Source organism: Carya illinoinensis, chromosome 15, assembly GCF_018687715.1.
Source record: "Carya illinoinensis cultivar Pawnee chromosome 15, C.illinoinensisPawnee_v1, whole genome shotgun sequence".
In the NCBI taxonomy this organism is placed as follows: Eukaryota; Viridiplantae; Streptophyta; class Magnoliopsida; order Fagales; family Juglandaceae; genus Carya; species Carya illinoinensis.
The window spans coordinates 9,639,813-9,662,515 of record NC_056766.1 but is presented as its reverse complement, the minus strand read 5'-3'; the positions used below and the strand labels follow the sequence as shown (position 1 = coordinate 9,662,515).

General features: G+C 39.6%; 1 protein-coding gene and 1 long non-coding RNA gene across 2 annotated transcripts; one reads left to right on the top strand and one right to left on the bottom strand.

Moving 5' to 3' along the window:
* The first annotated feature begins 12,433 nt into the window (after positions 1-12,433).
* LOC122295709 lies at positions 12,434-14,815 on the top strand. The gene is made up of 2 exons (XR_006238229.1): positions 12,434-12,828; positions 13,127-14,815. It is a non-coding gene; the product is annotated as an uncharacterized LOC122295709 (long non-coding RNA).
* Positions 14,576-16,214, bottom strand: LOC122295708 (WUSCHEL-related homeobox 4-like). Its single transcript, XM_043104798.1, has 3 exons — positions 15,863-16,214; positions 15,164-15,445; positions 14,576-15,049 (listed from the first exon to the last, which is right to left on the bottom strand). Exons 1-3 carry the CDS (start codon positions 16,097-16,099, stop codon positions 14,891-14,893), a joined length of 678 nt encoding a protein of 225 aa, XP_042960732.1. The 5' UTR covers positions 16,100-16,214; the 3' UTR covers positions 14,576-14,890.
* Positions 16,215-22,703: the final 6,489 nt, after the last annotated feature.

The following is a 22,703-nucleotide window of genomic DNA, read 5'->3' as shown; positions in this document are numbered from 1 at the left end:
CTCCGTGGCCCTTCGCTGGTGAGGGCTAGAAGATGCTTGGCTACGAACGCGCGGGGCGCGAGACTGGGCATCACTCGTTAGGTGTCACATGCGTGGTGGTACTCTGCGGTGTGGCACTGGAGCCAGGGTGTGCGGATGACTCCTAGGGGAGGTCATGGTGCATACGGATAAAATGGATAATGGTTTGAGATGGATAAAGGCCAAATGTGACTTTTGGCGTGATATTTGGAAAGGATATGTTTTTGGGCCAAATGGGATTTTTGGATTGCGTGGAAAAATATGTTTTTATGGGTTTTACGCATTGGCATCACTTCATGCATATTGTTTGAGTTATATATGCTTTTATCTAGTGGTATTTGGATTTTACTTACTTGCGGTACCATTTTTGGTTCCGTAGATTTTGGTGCAGGATTCGAGGAGGAGGAGGAGGAGGAGGCTGAGCCCGAGGATGCGGCTCCGCCGGGGTTTTGAGTCGAAGTTATGCTTTATAGTTTGGTTTAAAACTATATTTGTGTTTTTTTTGTAATATTTTATTTATGTATGTTTTAAACAACTTGTTTTGTATTAAGAAAAAATTCTGGTACTTAGTTATATGACTTTCGTTATCCGTTGCGTATTCCTTCGTGCATATTTGTTGCTTTTGCACACACTTGGCACTCGTCGATAGGGTGGTGACCCGGGTTGTCACCATCCGGACGTCTCGATTTCCCCGTGTTCGTGCGTGGGGATTTGGGGGCGTCACAGGTGGTATTAGAGCGGTTTGGCTCTGGGTAAAACCACATGTCCTGTAGGTAGTACCAGAATGCTTTTAAAGCTGTGTTTTAAAATTATGTTAAGTACAGTTATTTAATTTGTTTTATTTGCTTTATTTGTTTGAACTTGTTTGTTCGTTTTTGTTTATTTGGTTATGTTTTGCATGCTGATTTCTTTTGTTTCTTGCTGTGTGAGGTTGGTTTTGTTTTTTGTTGATTTTATGATGGTTTTATTTGTTTTCTTAAAGGAAGGTCAAGAGTTGTGTTGTGGCAGGAAAAATGGGGAGACCAAGGAAATCTACTCAGGAGCCACGGGACAATACCTCAAGGGATGACTCCATAGCCGAAGCAATACGGCAGATGACGGAGTTTATGCAACAGAATATTAGGCCACAACAGACAGGGCCTTGGCCACAACAAGGAGGACCTTGGCCACAATAAGGGGGCCATTGGCTACAATAAGGAGGGTTTTGGCCACAACCAGGAGGTCCTTGGCCACATCAGGGAGGGCCTTGGATGTACCCAGGAGGGTCCAGTAGCATGGTGCAAGCCGGATGCACCTATGAGCGCTTCCTGGCACATAGAACCCCACACTTCACTGGAGAAGAGGATCCACTTCAAGCTGGAAAATGGATCAAAGACCTGGAAAGAACATTTGAGGTGTGTGGATGCACCGAGGCGCAACAGGTACTCTACGCCAGCTATCTATTACAAGGCACCGCGTCTGATTGGTGGGATACCAAGAGGGTGATGCTGGAATCAGAATTGTGATCTTTCGCTGCTGTGACCTGGCAGCGCTTCAAGAAGGAATTTAATGACCGCTTCTTTCCCGCAGCGGTAAGGAAGCAAAAGGCAAGAGAGTTCTCAGATTTGGTCCAAGGGGGCGCGACAGTGGAACAGTACGCCCGGAGATTCATAGAACTTGGGCGATTTGCTCCCCACCTTATCGTCACAGAGGAGATGCGAGCTGATTGTTTTCAGGAGGGACTACGCCCTGATATACGCCGTATGGTGGTCAGCCATTGGATATCCACTTTTCAGGAATTAGTGGATGTGGCCACCCTTGTGGAGCGAGAAAATAATCTGAGTATGGGCTCCCCTCCAGGACATAAGAGGCGGAGTTTTTCTGGTGAAGGAAGCAGCTCGGGTTCGCCTCAGAAATTTGTTCAGCGGACCGGAACTCGACCTCAAACGTCCTCAGGTGTTCGTATGGGAGGACGGGTACCAATTTGTGGAGCATGTAATAGAGCTCATGAGGGCGAGTGTCGGCTGAGTAGTGGACCCCAGTGTTACCGGTGCGGCCAAATGGGACATATTGCTCGGGAATGCCCCGTCAGAGTTCAAGGAGGCCGTGGAGGTAGACACGGTGGAAGAACCAATCCGAGACAAGCAGTGCAAGCCTGGGTTTATGCTGTCACACCCAGAGAGGTGGATGATGAGGCACCAGCGATCCTTGATGCTGGAGTAATTACAGGTATGGATTAATTTAATTTTAAGTTGGATTTAATTTTTGGGTATTTTTGGTTTCTCCTTTGCTTTTTTGGATTTCATGGGTTAATGTATTTGGTTCAAGAAGAGTCCGTTTGTATGAGTTTTATGCTTGCACTTTGTTTGATTCCGGTGTGTCACAGTTGTTTGTATCTTCCACTTTTGCTCGGGTGTGTAATTTGGTCATAGAACCGTTGCCGAAATCTATGGTAGTGGTTCTACCCGATGGTGAAATGGTGTGGTGTTCCAAGGTTGCTTTGGGATGCCCGTTAAATTTTGAGGAAAGGTTCTTGGATGCTGATTTGGTGGTATTTAAGCTGTTGGGTTTTGATATCATTCTCGGGATGGATTGGCTATACCGATATTCTGCGAGTATTAATTGCAGAAGTCGGATAATTACCTTTCAGCTTCCAGATGGTGATTGTCTGGAATTTGCAGGGAGTAAGTTAAAAGAAAAGCCGATAATTATATCGGCAATTCAAGCAAGAAGAGAGATTGCATGGGGAGCGGATGCATTCTTGGTTCAGATGGTGTCCACGCCGTCTGAGGAGAAGTCTTTGGCAGACATTCCAGTTGTGGAAGAATTCCCCGATGTGTTTGTGGATGACTTGCCTGGACTACCCCCTGTGCGGGAAATGGAATTTGTTATAGACTTAGAACCTGGAGCGGCTCCTGTGCATAAAGCTTCTTATCGCATGGCACCGGCTGAATTAAAAGAGTTGAAGACTCAGTTGCAAGAGCTGGTAGAGAAAGGATTTATTCAGCCTAGTACTTCACCGTGGGGTGCACTAGTTTTGTTTGTTAAAAAGAAAGATGGAACCCTCCGTATGTGCATAGATTATCGGGAATTAAATAAGGTGACCATAAAAAATAAATATCCTCTCCTGCGGATAGATGATTTATTTGATCAGTTTCAAAGAGCAGCTGTGTTCTCTAAAATTGATCTGAGGTCGGGATACTACCAACTGAGGATCAGAGACAAGGATGTGCCTAAAACTGCCTTCAGGTCGAGGTATGGGCATTATGAATTTAAGGTGATGCCGTTTGGGTTAGCTAATGCCCCTGCTGCTTTCATGGATTTAATGAATTGAGTATTTCGACCTTATCTAGATTCCTTTGTGGTAGTATTCATCGATGATATTCTGATTTATTCCCGAGATGTTGAAGAGCACGTGTATCATCTTCGTCTGGTACTTGGGAAATTGAGAGAACACCAATTGTACGCCAAGCTCAGCAAGTGTGAATTCTGGTTGGAAGAAGTTAAATTTCTTAGGCATGTAATTTCCCGAGACGGAGTGGCTGTTGATCCCAGTAAGGTAGAAGCCATTTTGTCATGGCAGCGCCCGACTACAGTGCGCGAGATTCGGAGTTTCTTGGGCTCGCCGGATATTACCGAAGATTTGTGGAGGGTTTTGCTCACCTATCCGGACCTCTCACAGCTTTGACTCGGAAGAATACAGAATTTGTTTGGTCAGATAAGTGTGAGAGAAGCTTCTAAGAATTAAAGAACAGGTTGACGACGGCACCAGTGTTAGCGCTCCCGGAACCGCATAAGCCATTCGTAGTCTTCAGTGATGCGTCTAAGTTTGGTTTGGGTTGTGTCCTTATGCAGGAAGGACGGGTTGTTGCCTATGCATCTCGTCAGCTAAAGGACCATGAGAAGAATTATCCGACGCACGATTTAGAATTGGCTGCGATTGTTTTTGCTCTCAAGATCTGGCGGCACTTCTTGTATGGGGAAGCTTGCGAGGTATTTATTGATCACAAGAGCTTGAAGCATTTGTTTTCCCAGAAAAATCTGAACATGAGGCAGAGGCGATGGCTAGAGCTAATCAGTGACTATCAGTGTGAGATCAAGTACCATCCGGGGAAGGCTAATATAGTTGCTGATGCTTTGAGCCGAAAGTCGCACTTAGAAGATGAAGCCGAGCCGTCAGAATTGGATTCGTTGCTTTGTGGGATGAGAAGGCTCCTTATTGAGAGTTCGCAGCAAGAAGAGATTTTATCTTCAGTTCTTGATATTCAGGTAACTAATTTTGAAGAATTGAAGACTCTTCAAAGGAAGGATCCGAAGCTGCTGAATATCAGAAAAAGAGTCAGAAAATCTCAAGGGCCGTTGCATTATAGCATGGATAATGATGGGATACTTCAGTTCTGAGATCGCAGAGTGGTCCCTAAAGATTCAGAATTCAAAGAGCGGATCATGGCAGAAGCTCAAGCAGCCCCTTATTCAGTTCATCCCGGCAGTACGAAGATGTATCGGGACTTGAAGAAAAATTACTGGTGGGATGGAATGAAGAAGGATATTGCCTTATATGTTGAGAAATGCCACACATGCCGTCAAGTGAAGGCTGAGCATCAAAGACCTGCAGGTATGCTCCAACCCCTCCCTATTCCTGAGTGAAAATGGGATGACATCATGATGGACTTTGTAGTGGGTTTGCCAAGAACGCCTAGTGGGAAAAATTCTATTTGGGTGATTGTTGACCGGTTAACGAAGAGTGCTCATTTCTTGCCTGTTAATAACACCGATTCCTTGGGTAAGTTGACCCGCTTGTATGTCAAGGAGATAGTGCGGCTGCACGGCATACCAAAGAGTATAGTGTCGGATCGAGACCCAAGGTTTACGTCGCAGTTCTGGAAGAGTTTGCAGGCAGCTTTGGGTACTAAGTTGAAGTTCAGTACTGCATATCACCCGCAGACAGACGGCCAATCAGAGCGCACCATTCAGACCCTTGAAGACATGTTGCGAGCATGTGTCATGGAATTTCAAGGGAGTTGGGAAAACCACTTGCCACTCATCGAGTTTGCATATAATAATAGCTTCCATGCGACCATTCAGATGGCTCCCTATGAAACTCTTTATAGGAGAAAGTGCAGGTCGCCCCTGTGTTGGGATGAAGTCGGGGAGAGTAGGATAATTGGACTCGAAATAATTCAGGAGATGCAAAGCCAAGTTCGGATCATCAGAGATAAAATGGCGGCAGGTCAGAGTCGCCAGAAAAGTTACTCTGATACCAGGAGGAGAGAGTTATTTTTTGAAGTTGGTGATTGGGTTTACCTTAAAGTCTCTCCCATGAGAGGTGTTGAGCGTTTTGGTAAGAAGAGGAAGTTGGATCCGAGGTATGTCGGTCCTTTTCAGATTCTAGAGAAGGTAGGGTCCATTGCCTATAGAGTTGCTTTGCTAGAGTATTTTGGCGATATTCACGATGTCTTCCACGTATCATCCCTGAAGAAGAGCTTTGGACAGCAAGAGCCACGCTTCGTCGACCCAGAGGGTATTCAGTTGCAATCGGATCTCACTTATGAGGTTGTTCCATCGCAGATCATGGATTGGAAGGAGCAATAGTTGAGGTCCAAGACGATACCACTAGTTAAGGTGGCTTGGGGAGATCCGTTAGCTCAAGACTTCTCTTGGGAGCGAGTAGCGGACATGAGGGAGCAGTACCCGTACTTGTTTGAATAATGAAGGTATGTATCTTAATCTTGGTCACAGCTGGTTTATGTGTTTTTATGTGGCTTGTTTTAAGTTGGTGGTTGATCTTGCAAATTTTGAGGACGAAATTTGTTTTTAAGGGGGGAGGATGTGATGACCCGCTTTCACGTGTATTTTCATTGAAGGGTTGTTTTTATTTCAATTAATATATTAGTTTATTTATTTTAATTTATTGCGTTTTAAAATTAGTTTTTAATTTATTGGATGTTGTGTTTTATTTATTTATTTGTTTTAAGGTTTTTTAATCTCTTTCTCGGCGGTTTTGTTTTGTTGTCCGGAGTGAGGATTGGACCTCATTTCTTCCTACATCTCTTTTTCTTCCTTTTTCCTTTTTTCCCTTTTTATCTTTTCTTTTTCTTCTTTCTTTTCTTTTTCTTTTTTTTTTTCTTCTTTCTTCTTCTTTTCTTCTTTCTTCCCGCGTTCCGTCGACCCTCTCTCTCTCCTCTCCCACGCCCTAACCAGCTTAGCCCCTCGACCCACCGCCGTCTGGCCGCCGTGCGGCACACCGCCCTCACCGGTCGAAGCACCTCCCTCCGGCGCACCTCCCCACCGAACCTCAGCCCCATCCGGCCAGCCGTTTGGCCGAAAAACGCCCTTGAAGCCCCCACGGTTTTTGCCCTGATCCGCCGCCGTCGCTCCACATCCGGCCACCACTTCATCACCGGCCGAAAAACTCCTTTCGCTTTGACCTTTGAAGAGGCAAATAATATGTAATATTATAATAAATATTACAAACCTATTAAATACAAACTTGTTATAATAAATATTTACAATTTCATATGCTCTTATAAAAATATAATTATTATATAACATTCACCTAAAATAATTACCAAGTGTAATAGGAAAATGAATGTATGAAATACAAATATTAACCTTATGAAAAATAAATTGATAGTAAGAGAAATGCATGGTCTAAAGCATCTTAGTTAAATATAGATAAAGTTTTATCGATGTAAAAGAATGGTTTTGTTTCACTGCTAACTTTTAAATTGTAAATAGTTTTTTTAAGTTTTTTTTTTTTAACCAGATTACAAATGACCAATTGTAAACAATTTTGTTAAATGTTTTTAAAAAATATTTATTAATCTATTTCACTTCTCAAAGGCTCTGTAAGAAATAATAACTGATTTTACATTCTCACACTTCTCAAAATAAAATATTAATAATTACATATTATATTTTAAAATTATTATAAAATTAGAATTTAATTCCTTATGAAAATTTTTAATTATAGTACCTCACCTATTATTATTACTTAGAGTCGAATGTGTACTAAGTATTACTATTATTATTATTATTATTATTTTGATAGAAACAACCATCTTTATTCAAGATAAATAATTACAAACCTTTATCAAACCATAAGGCTTGAAAAAGAAAGTCTAGAATACAATCCCACCACATATCAATAGTCTCTACTCTCCAAGAATTTCTAGCAATTTGATGAGTTGCCCTATTACCCTCTCTATACACATGAGTAAAAGAACAACTTGTAAAACACCTAGACAACCTTTGCACTTTAGAAAATAAATTACCAAGCATAGAATTCGACATATTATTTTGTTGCAAAGATTGGACCAGCAGCAAGCAGTCGCTCTCAACCTCAATGTGCTAGATCCCCATAGAAGAACACAATTGCATCCCTAAAAAAATAGCAAGTAGTTCCACAGTTTCTAGCGTTTCCACTTCCTCTTCAAGCTTTGAAGCAATCATGATCACTTGCCTAGCTGAATCTTGTAAAATTACACCAATCCCTGGCTTATGAAAATCTAAAAATATAGTTCCATCAGTATTGAGCTTAAGGACCCTAGTAGAAGGAGTCTTCCAACTAAAATGATTTCGAACCTGCACCTGGGATTTAACCTAAATAGCTTTATAACTATGCAAAAGTCCCAAAAAATGAGAGATGACATGACGATGACTTAGAATAGTGTTATCAAATTCCAACTTATTTCGCCTATACCAAAAACCCCAAGTAAGACAGAAAAATTGAGCCAAGGTATTACGGTCCTTGCCAACAACAAGATGCAGTGCTAGATCAGAAAAACTAATGGGGGACAGAATAGCCAACGAAGAAAAGAACTGAAGCCAATGTTCTCGCAACTAGTCACATCTAAACACAGCATGCAATAGATCTCCAGCAGGCTGCATATAGAATCGGCAAGTGGCTTCTTGGATCACCTGTTTCTGCATCAATTTATCTTTCGAGGGTAGACTATCCTTGCATGCCCTCCATGCAAATACTTTAATCTTATTAGGGGCAGGCATTCTCCACAAGGCTTTCCATAATTGTTGTTGACTTCCAAAAGAAGAGGCTTTTGCGGCATCAGGCCCAGTTTGGGACATAATCGACTTATAACAACTCTTCATAAAAAACAACTCACTCCTTTATTTACTCCAAATCAACTTATCAGCAATACCTTCAGGAAACACCATGACTTTCATAATATCAGCCACTAACATTGGATTGAAAAGAGTCCTAAGCTTGTGAAAATCCCACCCCTATTGTCCACTTGAAGAACTGAAGCCACTACTTCCTCCCTATCCAGCACTTCTTCCCCGATTTTAATACCCAAAGGCCTATGACCTGGAATCCATTGATCATGCCATAACTTTGCCGTCTTCCCATCTCCAACCCTTCATATATATCCCTCCCTCAACCATCTCTTAACCTCCCAAATACCCCTCCACGTATATAATGAACAATGCCCCAAGCTAGATTCCATAAAGTTGGACTTAGAGAAATACCGAGCTTTGAGAAGTTTATGCAAAACAGATTCCTCATCCTGCATTAACCGCCACCCTTGTTTGGCAAGAAGAGCAAGATTGAAAATTTCTAAGATTCTCGAAGCCCATCCCTCCTCTACTCTTGCCCTCACACATATTACGCCAACTAACCCAATGAATTCTTTTTTCCTCCCTCTTTTGTCCCCACCAAAATTTAGACATTAGACCATCTAATTTCGAACAAAAACTTGAAGACAATAAAAAATAACTCATTGAATAGGATGGAATCAATAGTGCTACAGCCTTTAGTAAGATCTCCTTGCTCCCTTTGGACAACAACTTTTCCTTCCAACTTTTTAATTTTTGCCAAACCCTTTACTTGATAGACTGAAAGGCCCTTGATTTTGATCTACCCACTATAGGAGGCAACCTAAGATACTTCTCATACTACTGAATTTCCCCCATTACCCCAAAGTAATCGAATCTCATGTTGTAACTTCAACCCCACATTACTACTAAACACCATTGAGATTTTCTCTTTATTAATTTTCTGCCCAGAAACACTCTCATAAACATCTAACATAGCTTGCACCCGCCTATTTTTCTCCACATCAGCCTTGCAAAAAATAATACTATCATCTGCAAAAAGTAAATGATTAATATTAGGGGTATTTCTACAAATTTTCAGACCAGAAATATCCTTTCTTAACCTAATGGTAGTTAATAAAGCGGTAAGCCATTCAGTACAAAAAAGGAAGAGATAAGGGGACAAATGATCCCCTTGTCTCAACTCCCAAGTAGGCAAAATTGGTCCTTTTGGTTTACCATCGACCAAAACTGAAAAGGAGACAGTTTTAACATAATACATCACCAACAAAATGAAACCTGTCTGGAACCCCATAATCTCCATCACATTTTGAAGAAAACACCAATCAACCCTATCGTAGGCCTTATCCATATCTAATTTCAAAGACATATACCCTTGTTTCCCCTTCTTTTTATGCTTTAAGAAGTGCACCAATTCATAGGCATTTAACACATTATCCATAATTATACGACCCAAAACAAAAGCATTCTGACTTTCACCTACTAGGCAAAACAACTTTCAAACGATTGGCAATAACCTTAGAAATAAGCTTATAGACCACATTACACAAGCTAATGGGTCGATAATCAATAACAACAGTAGGGCATTTGTTCTTTGGAATGAGAGTGATGTATGTATGATTAATAGGAGGAAAAACACCTGAATTCAATGCCTGAAGCACAACTCCCTACACAGATGGACCCGCCACATGCCAATATTTCTGATAGAAAGTTGGAGACATTCCATCAAGTCCAGGAGCCTTAGATGGGTTCATTTCAAACAAAGTACAAAGCACTTCAACTTCAGTAAATCTCTAACTTAACTCGGCATTCATATCAGGTGTTACTCTACTAGTAAGAACTTCTAGAAAATTAGTAGAGCCCCTTGGATTAGAGCTCGCAAAAAGATTCCCAAAATAATCTGACAGGACCTGATCCCTCTGTGCACCAACCTGCCAAACCCCTTCCCCATCTTTTAAACTGCCCAATCTATTCTTTCTTCTTCTCTGAGATGCCTTCATGTGAAAATATTTTGAATTTTTATCCCCATTCTTAAGCCACAAAAGCTTTGGACCGTTACCTCCACATTACCTCATCTCTCTCTAACCATTTCTGAACTTCTTCACAGGCCCATGTATGATCTGTTTGTAATTCCCCTGCTGGATCAAAATCACTCAACAACTCCATATTTTGCCTAGCCAAGTGTAATTGCTTTTTTACATTACCAAAGCAATGTTTATTCCAAGTATCAAGTTGCTTCCCGCACTCTTTAATCTTATTCATAACCTCAACCATACTATATCCCCCTTCACCTCTCCTCCAAGAAGCCTTAATAATCTCCTCACATTTTGGCTCTCCTACCTACATTTCTTTAAACTTAAACTGTCTCTTGACACGAGTGTGCCCCCCCTTCCCCTTCAGTATTAACCCATATAGGAACATGGTCTGAATAGGCCTCCAAACCATGTGTAACCAATGCATTTGGTAAAAAACCCAACCATGGCTGATTTGTCAAAACTCTATTAAGCCTCTCACTAGTACACATAGCCTCTCCTCTTCAATTACTCCACGTAAATTTATTACCCTTAAACCCTAAATCCTTTAAAGAGCAGTCGTTGACCACATCCCTAAAAGCAGAGATTTGCCAAAACGATTGAGGCCTCCCTCCCCATTTTTCATTGTGGTGCAACAGTTCATTAAAATCCCCAATCACCATCCAAGCCTCACCATTATATCTACCCAACTGCTGTAACATTGCCCAAGTTTGAAAACGTTGGCTAACTTTAGGGAAACTGTAAATACCCATTAAAACTAAGACCCTTTATCAGGATCATCCTCAATCTGAGCATCAACATGACAATGAGAATAATTAAGAATTGACAATGAAATCTCCCTTCCCCACAACAAAGCAAGACCCCCCTTTCGTCCACGACAATCAACAACGAAATAGTTCACAAAACCCAATTTAAACTTACATACCTCAAACTCGTATGCCTTCAGACGTGTCTCCTGTAAGAACAGGATATCGGGAGCTTCCCTCCGCACAAAATCACAGAGGGTTTGAATGCCTCATGGGTTCCCAAGCCCACGGACCTTCTAGTTCAAAATTTTCCTTGGCTACGATGGGGCTGTTCAATAGCCGCCGCCGATCCAATAATAGCACCCTGAGAAGCTTCGGTTGCATCACCCCCAACTGAGGTGCCTCGCTTGCTGGGTCTTTCATCACCTCCTCCATCAATACATAGAGCCCTTCGGTTTTTAGGAAATGAGATCTGTGTAGTGCCCTCGATTTCAGAACGGGAAGCAACAGAAAGAGACGAAAGATGCTTCCATTTTCTACTTGACAACCCATTAGGCCTTTCTGTCTTCATAGGGCCCATGCGAACACTTCCGATCCCTCGAATATTCTCATCCGCTGGATCTGGCCCATCTGCTTGAATTGGCTCCTCAATTGGACCGACTCGAGAAAACCCCTTCAGTTGAACATCTGGCCTATTTGCTTGGATAGTTGGCCCATCCACTTGAACATCCTAAGGAAAAACCCAAGTACGTGATTAGCCTGAGATGGCGCACCCACTAAATGGGGCCCATTTTCCGTTGCAGCCGTTGAGGTAAGGATTTTCGCAGCAGAGTCATCGTTGACCATTTGAATTCCAACCTCAACGGTTCCTAACTTCTCGTCTCCACCTACAACTACTTCCACATTTGCAGCCAAAATACAATCCTCTAAATTTGCATAATTGTCAGAGGCATTTATCTCTAACCCTTTAATCTATGCCGAACAACCAGGAATCGTTACATCCACTTTTTCGGTCACTGCACTACCCCCTAAATTAGACTTCTCCAGTGGAGAATCACATCTACCAGTACGAGAACTATCTCGTTTGTCTCATGGGTGGCCATCACAAAACATATCACCATAACTAGTAGCCTGTAACCAAGCACCATACGAGAAGGATACTTCCATATCAACCTGTGCAAGATTCTTCCGTAAAGCACATTCTCTATCCCCATGGCCCAAGCAACCACATAAATAGTAAAATTTTTGATAATCTCTCTTAAGAGAAACAAACCCAACATGAAGCATCAGCCCCCATTGAAAATCGAGTTCCTTGTAGCAAAGGTTTCGACACGTCCAAAGTGACGCGAACATGCAGAAACTCCCTCCACGCCAACTCCCCATTATCCAGGTCAACCTCCACAACCCTTCCTAGTTTTGTTCCAATGCAAGCTCCAACTCGTTCATTACGAGCCCTAAGAGGGAGATCATGGAATCAAACCCAGAAGGTAGCTTCCCGGATCTGAATTTGTTGCACCTGTTTACTCCCATCAACTTCTTGGACTAATACTAAATGTTTGTCAAAGGACCAAGGTCCCTCTCTCAACACTCTCTCCTTACCGCGCATATCTTCAAATTCAGCAAAAAAGAGATCCACATTAAGATCACGAAATCTCACCCCTCACACCGGCTGCCATGCACGCTTCATAGTCACTAAATGTTTCACTCTCATTCTCGCCTCCTTCTCCCTCCCCTAGTTCCTTCTCTCAACTCAAACCCCCCTATTTTCTCTCTCTCTCTGCCTCACAACCCTTGTCGCCTTCACCAGCCATAGAGCACTCTGGACAGTAGCTCTCTTGACGTCTCCTACGTCTCCCTCTCGTAGTCGCCGTGTAGTCACCGTAAGGAAGACCCATCGAGCTGCCAATCAATGTTTGGAGCAAATCCAACCTTTGGTTCCATCTCGGACCACCACAAGCAGTGCCGGTGTCACCCACACAGTAAGTTCCACCATCAAATCTAGCCCTCAACTCCCTTCTCTCTCCCTTCCTGTTTCTCCATTTCTCCCATCTCTTAGTCGCTAGCCACAGTACTACCTACTGATGCATGTGATGCAGATAAATGTGCTAGTTTCATTGTCGAAGGCGAGGCCTTGGTGTTGTCGCTGTCTTTGGATATAATAATTTTGAAACTTTAGATTTTGCATGTGCTCTTGAGTGTGTTTGAAATTTGGGTTTTCATTTGAGTTGTGCATTTAGGTGGTTTTATTTTTTGTTCTGGGGTTGGTGGTGGATTTAGGTAGAGCTGCTGAGGATACTGACCAAATCGAATTCCAAAGCTACTTGGGGAAAGCTTCCTTTCCAATGTTCTTAGTTGGCAAATCCATGGAGAGGAAAGAATTTCTTTAAATCTACGTAGGTTTCCTCCCTCTCTCTCTGTCTGTTTCATTGAACACATTTGAACACATTTCCAATTTTTTTTTTATACAAATCTGAGTGCAAATTTGTGTAATGGTCTGTCGAATTTTTTTTTTTCTTTAGACATCTACACCCTTTATTTCTGAAATCGTTTGAGGAATTTTTTTGTAGATCTCTCTAGTTTATGAAATTGAAATTAGGTTTTGATTGGCTTAGTCTTGTAAAAAGACTAATGGAATTGCATGATAAAAGTAAGGGCAAAAGAGGAAAAAAATTGAACACAGAACGATAGAAATGTAAAAAGAACAAAAAGTTAGTCGGTGAGCAAATAATGAAAGTAGACAAAACGGTGTGTTTTGGATGAAATTTACTATTCATCCATCGATTGACACTTATTTAATAGAAACACACACACACATACATATATATATATATATACATATATGTATGTATATTATATGTAAATTGATGGGTTTTGAGGGCATATATATATTGGTTATACTTAAAAACCATTTATTAAGTAAATGCAAGACAAAATGATAGAAACCAAACAGTGCAGCCAAACAAATGGATTTTGAGAGCTAGAAATGAAACAAATTTGGAATCCTAATTTAAAAAAAAAAAAAAAAAACAAATAGAAAAACTAAAACGAAGATTAAAAATAGAGGCCAAGGTCCTTTAGACGAGATGACATAAAGCTTGGTTTTCAAATAAGAGAACTTGGCTCAAACCCGACCCCTGTATTTAAAAAAAAGAAAAAAAAAAAAAAAAAAGAAAGAAGAAGAAGAGAGAAAAAGAAAAAAAACCTAAAAATGAATGACGTTCCAAAATATAGATGCCATTATAGAATACCATATATATGTTTCTTTTTCTTTTCCTTTCTTGTCGAAGTTTTCTTCATTTTGGAATTTGCATGCGTACTTACTGGTTCACAAACGTCTGTTTTACCAGCTGTAGTAATTGATTCAAGAAATAGCTAAAATATGCAACCCAAAGTACTTGAAGTGGTAACTAAGTTGAGACTTTAAAAAATTACCACACAAGCTGAAATTTTTGTGGTATATTAATAAAAGAGTAGTAGTAGTACTGTGCCCACCCAACACTAGCTGTTACTACTTTTCTAATAAAAGTTGCATGTCAATCATGGAAACATAAAAAAATAAAAATAAAACAAGGAAAAAAAAAATGAAAGAATCGTGATAGTTGATGCCCTACTTTATCAAAGTCTCATGATCAAGATGTGAAATATACCATAATCTTGTAGGCATTAAGGACAGAGGATATGTCCGTTTTCAAACATATAAAAATATGAAGGGATCGCAGCATAGGCTTAAGAGGAAGTAAGTGCGTGGACTTCAGTGTCCATATGTTATTCCCTTTTAACCTAAAAGCTTCGATTCAACAAGTTCCCAGTAGTCAAAAGAAAAGGCTCAGATCTTCGAATAAAGAGCGTGACTAGCCCTTTGGTTATGAGTCAGGAATAATAAGCAGTAGAGTACAAAGAGGAAAAAAAAAAAACTTTGTCTTTCTTCTTTCCCGAAACAAAGAAAAAGAAGAAAAAGAAAGAAAATAAAAAAGCACATCAAAGCAGCTTGCAGGACTGGAACAAAAGCTCAAAGAGAAAATAAAATAATTTCAAACCCCTTCATCTGCCTTCCGGGTGTAATGGGAAGAGCTCCAGAGTTCTATCTCCCTCCTGATCTGTACATGACTTGCTTTGATCTTCTTCATCTAAGCTTTCAGATGTCCAGCTTCTGCATTTTCTTTTGTATGGACTATCTTCCTGATCTCTTTCAAATCCCCCCTGCAATATTATTCGAATTAAGATATGAAAATCCTTGCCCATGACTTGACTTCTTTTTGAGAAACTCAAGAAGTTTTGAATAGTTTGAAATTGAGCTTATGATCATGCATATACCCTGGTCTCCAAAGTGATAGTGGTGATGGGGACAGGAGTTCTCGGACAATGGCCAAGACCAAGACTGCTGCGCTTCTGCTTCTGCCTCTCCCTGGCTTTGTGATTTTGAAACCAATAGAACACATTCTTCCCTTCGATCTTGCCGTACTTCCCAAGCTGCGCGGTGATTTGTTCTATTTGCTGTGCATTAGGAGTGCGCATGCCGCCCTTGTACAGCATCTCCAATATCCCTATCTGTTCTTGCGTTGGATTCCACCGCGTCCCTCCTGGGTGGGTTTCCACCTGCATTAATTTTTTTGGCAAATATTTTTGGCGTAAGTGGTGTCACACGGTCGGGCAGCCAATTCTTAAAAAATTAAAAAGATACACTCAAGTCTTTATGGTATTCGACGTTGCATCCCACATAACTGTTTTTAGACTTTAACGCTCGCATGGAGCAGTATCATGACATACTGGTTTTCATTCCCATCATTCCTTTATCGATCCTTACATGTTCTTCCACCATTTTATATGAAGTATGTATATCTCATGGGATGATCGATATGTCGATGCAAGGTTCCTTTTTAGTTATGAGTAGCAGTTACAAGAATAACATGCATGAATCAATAATGATTGTTACAGCAAATTGCATGCATATGTATGATTGTCATGTACAGAAGTATAAGCAAGTAGATCATATCATAAACTTGGTTGTAGTACCTGGGGTGAATCTCGCTTCTCTTCAAAGGAACCGAATTTTGATCTGGGGCCACTTTCAGGCTTGATGAAGCTCTTGAGATCAAAAGCCGCAACACCGGCAGTTGTAGTGGTACTGTCGACGGTGTTAGCCAGCTTGGGAGCAAGAGAGCGTAAGCGCTTGCAACCAAGCGTGAGGGAGGGTTCGTGCTCCGGCCAGAATCCACGTGCGAACTGATGTACCTTCATGCTGCTTCCCATGGTGAAGGGATGAGATGATAAGAGTGCGATAATTATATAGAAGAAGAAGACGATCAGGGAATGAATTAAAGTGATGATGATGAAAGTGGGAAATGAGGTGGGTGCGCGTAAAGAAACAAGACTAAATGATGAGGTGAGGTTGACTTGGGTTTTTCCATGTATAAAAAAGGGCAAAAAGAGGCACGAATAAAGAGGTAGAGGGGGAGAGATTGAAATGGGGGAACAGGTGAGAGAGAGAGAGAATAGAGAGAGAGAGAGAGAGAGAGAGAGAGAGAGAGAGAGAGAGAGAGAGAGAGAATTTGTATGAGCGTGTGGGCGTATGTGCGTGTGTGTTGGCCCGTCAAATCGGGTCGTTTTTTCTTGCTTTCATGATAAGGCGTACATGCTTTTCGGTGGCCTCTCTGGCTGCCTTTCAAGCTTTTTCACTATAAAGTGAAGAGGGGGAGGGAATGAGAGAGATTCTTCCAATCCCAAAACTTGAAAATGGAACTCTTTTGCTTTCTCAAGATACGGATATGGGAGAGAGCCAGAACATATAACTGATGAATGCCGTCGTCTTTTCTTTTTATGCCTTTGATCAGAGCATGTTGAAATAATAAATAACTAAAATCCTACTCACTCACTATGATTGAAAATCAAACCAAAATACTAGTGAAAGCATGCTTATGTACGTGCACAAGAACAAATTACTAATGTACACATTATATTTTTCCAGCTAACTGCATATTAATCCATCGTTCTAATCATCAACACCCAAATTCCTTTTTTTTAACCCTAAAACTGTGGCTCCAATTTCGCAAATAGTAAAGCTGATAAACTACAACCTAAAGTCTCCAACAAAATGATATTTGTGTCCTTATGTTTTATGGCATATACCTTCACTTAATTATTATTACTTACCTAGAACTAGTGAAGATTAACATTGGAACCCATGTAAATATTGGATCTCATTCACCATTTTCATTTACGCTATGTTTGAAACTTGGACTGAACTAATTTGATCTCAATTTAGTCTAATTTTAAGTTGAGTCTAATATTTAAATACTAAACTCTCACTCAAATCAATAAACTCATCTAAACTCAAAACCTCTTTATATGTGGGGCCTGCAACATTTTTCAACTCAACACATCTTTAGACGCAGGACCCACAACCTTTTTTAGCTTCTTATAAATACGTTTAAACTGCTTATCTTAACATCCAAACACATATAAACTTATTTTAAGTGGACTCCAGATACAAAACTCATTTCACCATCTCAACTCACTACTATTTATAAAAAACTTAACTTATCTTAACTCAGTTTAACATCAAAACGTAGCCTTAGTAGTCAATTCAGACTATTACAACTTCCCCTTAACTCTGCAAGGACAAGTAAATGTTACTACCCAAACCCTTTGTACCCATATTATAAAACTCAATTCCACCCAGTATGCTAAATGCACTTTTATCATACTCCATTAACCTCTATCATATTTTTTTCACCCAATGCAGGACTTGGTGAGACATAATGCGAGTGTGTCACACTTCAATCTCCAGTGTCTTTACAAAGCCAAAAATTAGACTAGTTATGAATTTTTACTTCCATGCAGTAGAATTATTTATAAATTTAATTAAGTTTCACATGATAAGTAGGTAATGTATGACTTAGCATTCATGATTACTTTTATAACATACAATATTCTGAGTTATTCTTTCTTTCTAGAACTAGAGTATTACAGATTCCCCCTTTTAAATTTATGGCTTCCTAGTGAGGGCCTCATAGAAGTACTGATAATTGACACATGGTTTTGAGCTTAATTAGCGGGTTGGGTAATCTGTGACCTGTCATCGATCTGTAGTCAAAAAGCCAACTTGATGCATTTATTCTGAATTTTGATGAATTTCACGAAAGACTTGGTATTTTGGAGGTCTAGCTAGGTTGAGCCATGGATTGAACACGGGAATGGCTCAATTCAATTAATTGCTGGTTCATTACGAAATATTACTTCTGGCTGCATTTTGACAGATTGCTTTACAGGTAAATTGCACCGTTGTTGGACATGAACTCCTGGAGACTCTGAAAGGCTGATTATATATAGATGATTCCAAGTCTCAGTTTTCCTTATGTGGTATTGATTCATCAATTGTTTCATGCGTACAGCAAGCAGCTCCTAGCTGCATGCTAGTTCGTTTGTTCTATTTGATGTTGTCTTGCGCTGTCTTGTTTTGTCTTGTTTCTTATGCTTGGTCTTGTAGCATGCATGATGCCTGCAGGTTTCGTAGTTGCAATTTTGTTTCAATACGTGGCATTTGTATATTAATATCCTGGAGTATGTCCCCATGCACGCGGCAATCTAGCTACTTGGGTACTCTTTTCTTCAATGAAAATATTGAACTTATCCAAAAACAGAAGAAAGACCAGAAAAAGGGAAGAGAGAGATGGTGTTTGACAATATGCATTTTGCATTATTTTTTAATAAACCGTTTTGAAAAACAAATCCAGATATTTATCTTTAATTTTAATTTTTCCTTTTCTCAAGCATTGCAAGTATTCTTGAGGATAAGAAGCTTTGATGCAATATTTCCACCGTTTCTCACTTTTCTAACATGAAAGTCTCCTCTTTTCTAGAAGAAGTTAGAAGAAAAAGGGCCATATTTTGGCAAAAACACCTTCTTTCAATTATTTTGATCTTTTTTCCTCTTGAAAGACACCTGATGGTCTATCATTGTTGAAGCTAATTGGCAAAAAGTTATTACTCCTAAAAATAGCAAAGAACAAACTCGTGAATATGCCTTTGTACGTACTACTGTTACTTTCATGCAATATCTGATTGTTATTCATGATCATCAATATCCCCGGCCGGTAACTTAGAAATCATGCATGGTAACTCTAATATCATAATGATGATTCGGTTGTCATCATCCTGATGATGTGACCCATTCTCCTCTCATAGCCTAAAAGATGATCTCATTCTTGAATTTGTGTGGGGGATCTTATGAAAGATTATGTTGTTGCGTGATATTTGGATCTTAATCTGCTCGACAGCTCACTAACTTTGGTTTCTTCATGCAGATATATACTTTTGCTGCACTAATTTCTTTGACGACGAACCTAAAAAGTCATATTGTGTAGAAATTTGCTTCAGGGTATAGAGCAAATTACGCAGTTTTATACCGCGTGTTATATATATATGTTATATATAATTAAGCTATATGTAATCTGTATTACGATGAACGGCCTTTTACATCTTCGTGCAGAGAAACTGAAAAAGTAAAAAGAGTACATGAATTATGATAGTGGCCACTCCAATCATTTTGCTGGCAGAGAACCTTTTGCATCTTCTTATATATGAATCTTATACTTAATTGGAGTTTTGGGAAGTTTCTTTTTTTTTTTTCTTATTTGGACCACTTCCATACTCGTATGAACATCTTTTTAACATTTTTAGCATGATGTTAACATGAACTTGTGTGTAGTACTCCAAAACTAAAACTGTTTTACGAAATGGTAGTTGAATTTTCTCGGCAACCGTATAATATACTCGAACAGAAAGAAAATTAAAAAAAAGAAAGAAAGAAAGAAAGAAAAAGATGGCTCGCTTTGAAAGGTGGCTCCTTTTCAATTTAAATGCCATTGGACAGATGTCATTCTAGCTTGACGTCAATGCGTGGGATAATGATGACAATGTTGACATTTGGGATCATGAGCTTGATGAGTCCTTTTTCTTCTACTTTTTATTTTTTTTATTTTCTTATTCTTTTTGTTTGTTTGTTTGGCCTCAAGCAAGCAATTGCAGATATATTCGATATCTGGTTTCACCAATCACATGATACCTCCTCCCTCTTTTGTTTCGGTCGTGACCAATAATAACGCACATGACTCCTTAAATCACGACCCAAGGGCCAAGATCAAGTTTTCACTTTCAGAAATCTTACCCCTTGAGAGGTAGGCACTCATGATTCTGAACCTAACCCTTCTTTGTCCATAATCGGATTGGTATACATGATGAAGCACCTTTATTGTTGATCACTGAAAGAAATCATTATATATAGCTTGGACAGATATCCAGTGCAAAACCTACGTGTGTGTCATGTGAAACACAAACGTAGGAAAAACGTGAAATTTGATGTTATTTGGATGTTGGTGAAAGAGAATTAACTGGAGACTGTTTGGTGAGAAATGATCACAATTCACAAGTCCAAGGAACCACATATGCATGCAAAGACCAATTTATGATCATAAGTGCATGCAATTACTTAAAGATCTGCAACGAAACTTGATCCTTAATCACGCTTAAATCCAAACTATGATACGTTAAATCAATTACAGATTTGGAAGTAATATTTTTGGACATATACTGCGAATATATATAGATTTTGGACATATACTGCGAATATATATATATATATATATATATATTGCTTTCTCCATTAATCAACAAAAGCATTAGTAATTAATACAGGATTTAAAAGCATCATTAATTGCCAGTCTAGAAGCCATGTTAATTATGATTTTTTTCGAAGGAATGATCATCGATCTGTCTATTACAGTTTGAGTGAACAAGAGACTTGACTGGCTATCCCAATCAACAAGAACCATGCACACAATTATTTCATGGGACAAACTTTTCTGCATGCAGATGATCACATGCATACTAGCTTGTTGCAATCTCTTTGGATTTTTTTACACATGCAAGCAGCCTATTGCCAACGCATTATTCATGTCATGTACGTCCATTTTCTCAGGTTTAACAGGACTGGAAAAATGGTATACATGCATGGTATTTTGTCGGTCAAAGTAAAAGAGCAAAATTATTTGAAGTTGGGTGGCATGATAGGAGTGGATCCCACACAGTGGAGGAAGCGGTGGGAATCCATCATTACCGGAAGACAATGCCATCATTTGCACGTGTCCATGGACCACATCCCATTTCATAACCAAAACTATAGCTTTAAAAGTGAAAAAACAAAGAGTACTGGAAAATACGAAACTGTAGCTTTAAAATTCTCCATCTATCTATCTATCATGTATACGGTTTTTAGCTACACACATAGAATAAATCAGTCAGGTCCGACCCTTGCAGAGGAATTCTCAGTTCCTGTCTGAACTTCTTTTGTGAGTAAAGATAATATTATCATGATCATCTGGTAGAAATCACTTTCAACCTTTGATCATTTGTAGTTCTTTTATTTTACTGTCTGGATTCTTATCACAATGCCTCCATTTTGGGCAACCTATGATCTTCCAAACACTCATACTTTTATACGGTTGTATTTATGGTCACTGATCACCACTTGAATTATAACTCAATTCATAAGGTGTTTAATCTCAGGTTCCAATATATACGTACCCAAGTACATAAACAAATATTAAAGTTTTGTGATTCAATTTTCGGTATAGTTCATCAAATATATGTAATGGATAGAGAACTAGAGAATGAACTGAATGGGCAAAGGAAAAGAAAACTGTTTATTTGAGCCTTCAACTTCATCTAGGGCAGATTGGACGAGACATGTTGGTAAGGAAAAAGTAATCCATCACCTACAAAGAAAAAAATAAAATAAAATAAAAAATCGCAAAATCGATATGTGTGGATGGAGAAAGGTACTCTTCACCTACTTTGTTTTTGTTTTTGCTTGAGACTTTATATTTCTATACTCCGGCCCTCATTTTGCTTAGAAGCCTTTTTAGCTTGGAAATTGATGGAAAAGGATTGATTCTAATGTCACTGATCACCCTTAAATGTATAATGTCAAATAAAGTGAATGCGGGTAGCCATCATTGTTTGGATTGAAATATATTCCCAACTAGATTTAGATGGCCGGGAATCTTTATACAAACACTTATAAGCGGTACATGACTTTATGTTCTACAGTGGTAGCTCCCTTTTCCTTTTCACCCTTCTTTTCCTTTTTTCTCGAGAAAGAGAAAGAAAGTTGAGGGATGGGAAGAGAAGCATGATCACTTGGTGAGAAAAATAGTCATATTGTGTAAGGGAAAGTGGGTGCAAATATGTGGGAAAGTTATGTTGTTTGGGGGAAGTAAATGGATGACAGTCCAAGCACAATTGAGTGAAGTGATGGCACTGAAAGATCCTCACTATCAAACTTTTTCCTTTCCTTCCCTTTTTCTTCACATATTCCTTTGTTTTGTTTTAATTTGCTCCTTTTCCTTTTTCTTTCACATGTGCTTTTAACCCCCTTTCTGGCATTTATTGCACAAACTCGGAAGAGTTAAATCTTGACTCCTCTTACAAGAGTCTAAAACGTCTCTGTCTCATCTTCTTCTCCATGCTAAAGATTTAAGCACAAATTTCCTAAAGTACTACGTTATTCCCAGCGTCAAAATCACTCTCAAATTGGAGGGACTCCAAGTCTAACATGTCCCACACCCATATATAATGTCATCTCATGTATCCCAAATTGATCTCGAATTAATCTGCAATGAATTTCTTGGCTTCCCGCTAAAAGAAACAGGAGATAGAGAGAGTATAGACAGTGTGTCCAATTTAGGTTTGTAAAGCTCGATCACCAATTATCATGACCAATGATCCACCTGTATGCATGGTGTTGACAGCTTCTTTGCAGCTTTATGATCAAGTACTTCCTCTTGGGAGTACTTGA

Excerpts from the sequence above, each read along its gene's own strand:
- LOC122295708 (XM_043104798.1), bottom strand. The coding sequence starts at position 16,099 with ATGGGAAGCAGCATGAAGGTACATCAGTTCGCACGTGGATTCTGGCCG. Across the intron at positions 15,446-15,862 it reads AGAAGCGAGATTCACCCCAG|GTGGAAACCCACCCAGGAGG; the intron begins GTACTACAACCA and ends AAATTAATGCAG. Across the intron at positions 15,050-15,163 it reads CTATCACTTTGGAGACCAGG|GGGGGATTTGAAAGAGATCA; the intron begins GTATATGCATGA and ends ATAATATTGCAG.